Source organism: Pelobates fuscus, chromosome 5, assembly GCF_036172605.1.
Source record: "Pelobates fuscus isolate aPelFus1 chromosome 5, aPelFus1.pri, whole genome shotgun sequence".
NCBI classification, from domain to species: Eukaryota; Metazoa; Chordata; class Amphibia; order Anura; family Pelobatidae; genus Pelobates; species Pelobates fuscus.
In genome coordinates, this window is record NC_086321.1 from 371990257 (window position 1) to 371997986 (window position 7730).

The window sequence follows — 7730 nt, forward strand, 5'->3', positions numbered from 1 at the left end:
TAGGTATCTGCATTTGGCACATGTATCAAACTGTAGGTGTTGCAAGACAATCTCTACGCAGCCTCCCATGGTCCTGTGAGATCCTCCATAGACCTCAGTGGTCTATTCTAACACACGTGGGCTCCTGATGGATGAAGCACTAGGACCCGAAAAACTGGCCACCGGGAACAGTTTCAGAAAGTAAAACGTACCTTCCCCTACATCCACGGAATACCAAGCAGCAAAGTCACCAAATTAAGCAAAAACCCCAGAAAGTGACAGAGCCGCTTTAAAGTTTTAATGGGTTATTTATGCAATAATTGATCTGGAAGAGAGAAAAAAAAATCTAATTCTGCTCTAGTTTTCTTCTGGTTAGTGTTGCCTGCATTCGGCCAGTTGGATTTCAATTCTGAGATTAGTACATTATCCCCTCTATGATATCATGCTATCTCCAATGTTATATTGTGCAAGAATAGGAGAATTCTCTACCTGTTTGTGAACAATCCTCAAAAGCACTATTGTAACGTTACTATTAATGGCTCCAACGATTGCACTCTAAATATAATTATTCCGGTTGTGGTGTACTAAACATGGCTTAAGTTCCACATACATTAATGCCATGTGCACTATTTAAAGGGACACTATAGCAACCAGATCACTTTATCTTGTTGAAGTGGTCTGGGTTCAGTGTCCGTGTCCCCCTGAGTCCTGCAATGTTTACAGCCTCTATCAGACAGCCAGTAGAGGTGCTGCTGGGAGTTTATTGGACGCCCTCACCCTCTGCGCGAGAGCATCCAATGTCAGTGAAATCCCATTTATTTATTTATAAATTGATTCAATGCATTCTTATAGGGAGAGCATGCGCCTTAGGTCCTCCCACCGGATGATGTCATAGGAGGCGGAGCTGTAATTGGGTAAGTAAATAGTGGGTTATTAACCCGTTATGAGCCAGAGGGCACTATGGTGTCAGGTGAACGTGTGACGTGTATTCCTAACACTATAGAATCCCTGTCCCTGTAACCTATGTTTGTTTATCAGCAGCCATAGACAGGTAATGGTAACACATCACTCCACTATTGCCCACCAATAAAATGGCCTCCTGGCTCCGCCCACCTGGAGTTTGTCCGCATTCCCCGCAGTTTCCGCCCTGACAGCTGACGTCACGAAGCCACGCCCCCTTGGAAAGCGAGCTTTATGAATGGAGTCACGTGACCAAACAGAAGGTGACGTCTCCAGCGGCGTGAGGACAGGGCGCCCGGGCCCACGCGACCAGGTCGGCGACTTCCTGGCTTCCCGCGTCACGTGACCCCGCTCGGTTCCTGCCGGTGTGACGTGAGATCCCGCGGTCCCCTCCAATGGTGGCTGTCTGACGTCACGCTGGCTGTGATGTCATGAGGGATAAGAAGGGGAGGAGCCTTGACTGACAGGTGCAGTTTGGGGGTAATTAGGGGGAGGGGGATCATTATGGATCACAGAGCTCACTCTGAGTGCACCCCCTCACTCACACTCACCTTTGTCATCACTTTAACACAGTGCGAGCAACGCTCACTCGCACTCCCTGAACCTCCACTCACACTCCCCGAGCCTCCACCTCATCCCCACTCACACTCCCCGAGCCTCCACCCCATCCCCACTCACACTCCCCGAGCCCCCATCCCCACTCACACTCCCCGAGCCTCCACCCCACTCTCACTCCCCGAGCCTCCACCCCATCCCCACTCTCACCCCCCGAGCCTCCACCCCATCCCCACTCTCACCCCCGAGCCTCCTCCCCATCCCCACTCTCACTCCCCGAGCCCCCATCCCCACTCACACTCCCCGATCCTTCACCCCATCCCCACTCTCACTCCCCGAGCCTCCACCCCATCCCCACTCACACTCCCCGAGCCTCCACCCCATCCCCACTCACACTCCCCGAGCCTCCACCCCATCCCCACTCACACTCCCTGAGCCTCCACCCCATCCCCACTCCCCGAGCCCCCCACTCACACTCCCCGAGCCTCCACCCCATCCCCACTCTCACTCCCCGAGCCCCCCACTCACACTCCCCGAGCCTCCACCCCATCCTCACTCCCTGAGCATCCCCACTCACACTCCCCGAGCCCCCACCTCATACCCACTCACACCCCCCGAGCATCCCCCACATCCACACTCACACTCGAGCCTACACTATCCCCACTAACATTACCTGAGCCTCTTCCCCGAAACCTACTCTCATTCCTTGAGCCTACACTATCCACACCCGCATTTCCTGAGTCTCTACCTCATCCCCACTTACACTTACTGCTTATACTTTATCCTCACTCACACTAAGTACTTCTACTTCGTCCCCACTAGCAGCCTCTAAACTTCTCTCATTCCTTGAGTCTCTCTAAACCAGCGGTGGGCAAACAGTAGGTCCCCAGATGTTATCCCCACTCACACATTCAGTGTTTCTACCCCATCATTACTCATTCAGTGCTTCTACTCCATCACCACACAAACCTATCCTGTATACCACCACCGCCCATGCTTAGTGCTTCAGAAGCCATCATAAGACTAATTAAGGACTTTTTCTTCCAATAAATTTGTCAGTTTAGCTTCTTGTTTTGTCAATTCTCACAGTTGTCCATAGCAACGGCTGTGGGGAAAAGAGTTCTCATGCCTAGCGAGATAAGTTCTATGGAGGCTTCTGTGGTCTTGTGGAATCCTCCATAGACCTCTGTGTTGTACGCTCGCTCAGGTCCTGGGAGAAGATGGATGCTGGAAGAAAGATGGCGGTGTGTAAACTATAATAATAAAGAATTATTATGGTGCTAAATCAACCCTGCAGCATTCCTTTTTAACGTGGAAACGTGTGCACCCTGGAGGTTTAATTAATGTTATTAAAAGAAATACTGAATTGCTGTAAAGGTGTGGATTAGGTTTATACACCAGCGAAAATGTATGTTTGACGTTTCCCAAACGATGCCAGTAAAAGGTAGTTTTGTAATAGAAACTTGTATTAACCGGCTGTCAAATCATTTAAAGAGTGTGAGTACGATAGTGCTTTCAGTCCACACAGGGAAATGAGCCCCGCGTATTAATAAATATAGCCTAATATTGCTGTTTGGGTTGATTATTGCCATAGTTGCAAATCTTATAGAAAAACTACCACACAAGGATAATTTAATGTGTCTCTTGTAAACAGCTGGGGGACATAATAGCACGACTCCGCTAGCGCTAAATCCTGATCTAAAGTCATTTTGTCACTGTAATAGAAGGTTCTTTAGAAATTGTTCTACTACCTGGGGCTTTATCCAATTATGATTTAATATAAATCAAAACACTCTCAAATTGTACCTCCAGGTGGCGATGCCTAGTTTGTTTGTTTGTTTTATTCTTCCAAAGTGCAATCAAAACACAAGTTTACATTTTCAAAATAATCAGGTTTGGCCGTGAATAATGACAGAAAATGTCAAATTCTGTAAACTTGCTCTGTCCTTCTCGGTGACATGCTTTTAATATTTAGAATAATGTAATTGAGTGCAAAGTGTTTTTTTATTTATTTTTTTTATTTATTTTTTGTTCTAGAGGAAACGCTTTGGTAGGGGCCTTCTGTGAGGGGTTGAAAAATGGGGTGGGTTTATTAAACAATTCAAAAAACTAAATTGTAAAAATAAGCCAAGTTGAAGTTTCTCTTTCTCTTCTGCAATATTGTCTCTTCTCTTAAATTCCTGCTTTAGACAACATCCTTCAGTTGTGCTTTGCACTCATGTTTAATAAATAATTAATTTTATAGAATTTTAATAATTCTGGACGTTCTCTATATGTAATATGATGCTATGCATGTCCTTTCAAAGCATGGACATGACTGTGTGTATATATGATACTGTACACACACAGGATAATGTGTGCGTCTCTCTGATACACACACTCTGCTGACTCAGCATGACTAGCCTGCTCTCGTTCCCCCCTCCCAGTTTATTTTTAAAGTTGTGTTCCCTTGGGACTGTTGTTGGGTTATTTCCTCTCACTGTAGTAGAGAGATCTTGTTGTAAGTGTGAATGGGAGATCCTTGGATGTAGGTGTGCACTGCAGGTAGAAGGTGCGTGTAAAGGGGGCTCTGCAAATGGTGTATTTCTTTTTTTAACTTGCGTTTTGAAGTTACTGATATACATTGTTCATCTCCTCTCTTTAGAGTTTGCTGACACAAGTTTACTGGGTAATGACGACTCTCAGCAAAGGAAATAGCAAAGCGTTGAAGGTAAATCACCAATAAATGTCCTGTTTCCTCACACATCTGCCCTCTCGTTGACCCGCAGGCAAGGTTAACAAACTATTCTGTGTTGTGCACAGGTAAAACGGGAGCCTGGAGAGAATGGCACAAGCCTTACAGATGAGGAATTGGTCACCATGTCTGTGCGGGAGTTGAACCAGCATCTCCGAGGTCTCTCCAAAGAGGAAATTATCCAGCTGAAACAGCGCCGACGCACGCTCAAAAACAGAGGCTATGCAGCCAGCTGCCGGGTAAAGCGAGTGACGCAAAAGGAGGAGCTGGAGAAACAGAAAGCAGAACTGCAGCAAGAAGTGGAGAAGCTTGCCATGGAGAATGCAAGCATGCGCCTAGAACTGGACTCACTGCGCTCAAAGTACGAGGCCCTGCAAAACTTTGCCCGGACTGTAGCTCGCAGCCCCATTAATCCTCAAAGGGGACCCTTTAATCCTGGGATCAGGCCTCTCATGCCAGCCAAGGTGGCAGCTACTAGTGTAATCACCATAGTCAAGTCCAAAACGGATGCTTAGTCATATAGGGTGTTAGATGGACCGGACGCCATTGCTTTGTTGTCCACACACCCCAAAGCACAAACACCCTAATATTGCATTAGCCAGATAAAAGGCTCCTCATCTCCAGCTCACAACCAGGCGAAGAACCAGTGGTGCAAGCAGTTGTACCATAAGCTGTAAGATTTCTGGTGTTGGGGTTCTGAGTGTGGCAAGGTGGGTTTGAAGCAGCATTGTATGATTTTTGTTGCAGTAAGAGCAGGTGATAAATGGTGAGCGTTTTTGTCTCACTGCGTGTTCCTGTGATCATGCATTGTGGAGTACTCAGTCCAGTTTTCAGCCACCCAAATAAGCCATTGAACATCCTGGAGAATAGGGAAAACTTGTGTGTGTGTGTGTGTGTGCTTGTCAACATTGTGGCTTCATATTCAGACGCAAAAATATTCCAAAGGACCTAACACAGCCGTCAGTTTTATGTCAAAGTGTGCTTCTTGTGCAAGTTAGTGTGTGATGACATCTGGCTAACTCACATGTGGTGGATCTGTGTGAATTTGTGCAACTTGACCTCAGTAAATAGTATTGTGACTGTCAGTCTGTGCAACAATGCTCCGTGTCCATCTGTGCTTGAGAGGTTGTCTTGTTGTTGAGAGTTGTTTGCAGCATTGTGACATCACCGTGTTTAGTGTTGTGATTTCACACTGTGCTGTTGTGGGTTGTTGTGTAGTTTTGTAACTATATGACAGTGTAACTTGTAAGCCAGTGCATAGTGGGGTCACTGTGATGCTTAGTGATGTCAATGTGCAGTATTGTAAGTCTGTGCCCAGTCTGTATTGAGGATTGTAGGACAGTGTAATTGTTGTGATTATTATTTGGGGTGTGTGGTGTACAGCCCTTGAAGTGAGTGGATCTACCTATACCAAGTTCTAGATTAGGGTTACATAGCCTGCAGACATGGTGTTGATGTTGATTGAAATGTCCAACACACTTTGTCCACTGTTATGATGCTACGATGTATCAGTTGAATTCAGCGTTACATTTCTGTATTTTTTTTTTGTTTGTTTCCATCACAAGGGTTAAAGACCAATAATCGAAAACATGGTTTCAGAAATTGGAAACCTTAAAAGAGCAGAAGGGGTTATGTGTGCATGAAATCTACCTTAGATAAACGTGATACTCTATTCAAGACAGATGAGTTGTTGCCATGGTAACACTAGAGGTCTGTCTTACAGCATCTGCAACTGTAAGATTGATGGGGGCTCCTTGAATCCCTTGCAGATGAATTCTGTCATAGATAACATTAGAAGAATTCTAAATATTTACGTACCTTTTCTGTTCAAAATGTAAAAATAAATAATTGTTCTGCTCTTGCAGGCTGAGTGATGGGATTGTTAAGCCTATTCTGCTTTGGATAGCACAATATTCTCATACCCAGCAGGTTTACGATGTCATCTCAAGATTTGTGTTGTTCACAAGGTCATGACAAGTAGCTCATCACCAGCAATATTAGCAGTCAGTGGAAAATGACTTGGTAGTAGGTTTGCTCTTGCATGATCTTAAGAGATAGCGGAAACATATGGAGTTTGTTTACTAAACTGTGAAATGTAGAAAGTTGACAAGAGAGTTACAAATATTAAGCTGAAAGGGTGAGTTGGTTACATTTCAAAATGTACTGTTTTGGCATAATCTTTGAAATTTCCTCATTGGCTCTCATAATGTCCGTGTTAGAAAATAAACCCCAAACTTTCTTTCAATACAGGATTTTGGAGATATGTTGCCCTGCAACAATATGTAGCCCCCCATAAGCATGAGAGTAATAGTGCAGCCACAGATGATGGGCCAATGATGGTCTTATCCATGTCTTTGAGCGATAGTTCATCAGGGGCGTTTTGATACTCTTACAGATTGTGTTTGGAGCAGGTCTCCAGGGGTGCCCCTTATCTCTCTACTATGATTGGACTTTCAAGGAAATACCTGCTAGTCTAATTATTGACAATAATACGACATTCTCAATCCCATGTGCCAAATTCATGCAGAATCTGTTTCCTCCATTTCACAGTGACAGGCCAATGGTTAAAATGATAGAGCATACGATTTTTAACATTTTATTTTGATTCCATATTTCAATCTAGCTTGATTCAAATATCATAAAATGTACCCCGTCTTGTTAAATTCATCCTTGACATATTGGTACGCCCTTATTTCTTTCTTTAACAAATGTGATCTGGACAAGTCTTTCGTTTGCAATGATCTGCACTGCCAAACTCATTGAAAGACTTACGAATAATAGTTAGTGACTGAGACAGGTTATATCTCAAAAGCGCGTGAACCAGTATTTATTGCTAAATTATTGTAGCATTTGTAGATAACAGGAGAAAAATATATTGTGTTAATTTATTATTGTACGTTTTGGGTTACCCAGCTTCTGTCCTCAGGGGTTCCTGACAAATAGGGATTTTCGGTCAAACAGCGTGATTTGAGCAAAGATTGCCCAGCCATTTACTATCGCTGTTTTGGTCAGTCTAAGATCTCTTGAGGACTCGAGTTAAGCCCCTGTTGTATATAAAATATGTTTGATATAAGGTCTATTTTATTTTGTATAATGTCAATAAACCACTTTTCAAAAGTTCTGACTTGTGTTAAATTACTGCAAGCACTTGACTTAAAAATATACACCTCTGGATTGGTTGAAGAATACCAACACAGGCACAAAGTCATAGGTTTGTACACCTAAAAGAGCACTTTCGGAACCCTACACACTGCATACTGATCTAGTGGTTGTGGTGTTATTAGACTACAGGTGTGATCCCTTGGTTCTTGATCAAACTGTTATCATGTCAGCTGACAGATTCAGCCATTCAATGGTGCTAAAATATGAACACAATTGATACTGCTAATGGAAGTGGAACATCCACATTAAAATAGCTGAGCAGGGGGCTAGGCAATGGGTGTCTTGGCTAACCCTGGTTTTGGTGGAAGCTTTTGCAAACAGTTTCCACATTGCCTAATTG

General features: G+C 44.2%; 1 protein-coding gene across 2 annotated transcripts; it reads left to right on the top strand.

Moving 5' to 3' along the window:
- Nucleotides 1-1192: 1192 nt before the first annotated feature.
- MAFG (MAF bZIP transcription factor G) lies at nt 1193-7348 on the top strand. Of its 2 annotated transcripts, none has more exons than XM_063456207.1 (3): nt 1193-1406; nt 4139-4204; nt 4297-7348. In XM_063456207.1, the coding sequence occupies exons 2-3, from the start codon at nt 4166-4168 to the stop codon at nt 4741-4743; spliced, it is 486 nt and encodes a 161-aa protein (XP_063312277.1). In that variant the 5' UTR covers nt 1193-1406; nt 4139-4165; the 3' UTR covers nt 4744-7348. The 2 variants fall into 2 exon arrangements, with proteins under 2 accessions (XP_063312277.1, XP_063312278.1); XM_063456208.1 differs by lacking the exon at nt 1193-1406 and adding an exon at nt 3949-4045.
- The last annotated feature ends 382 nt before the right edge of the window (nt 7349-7730 follow it).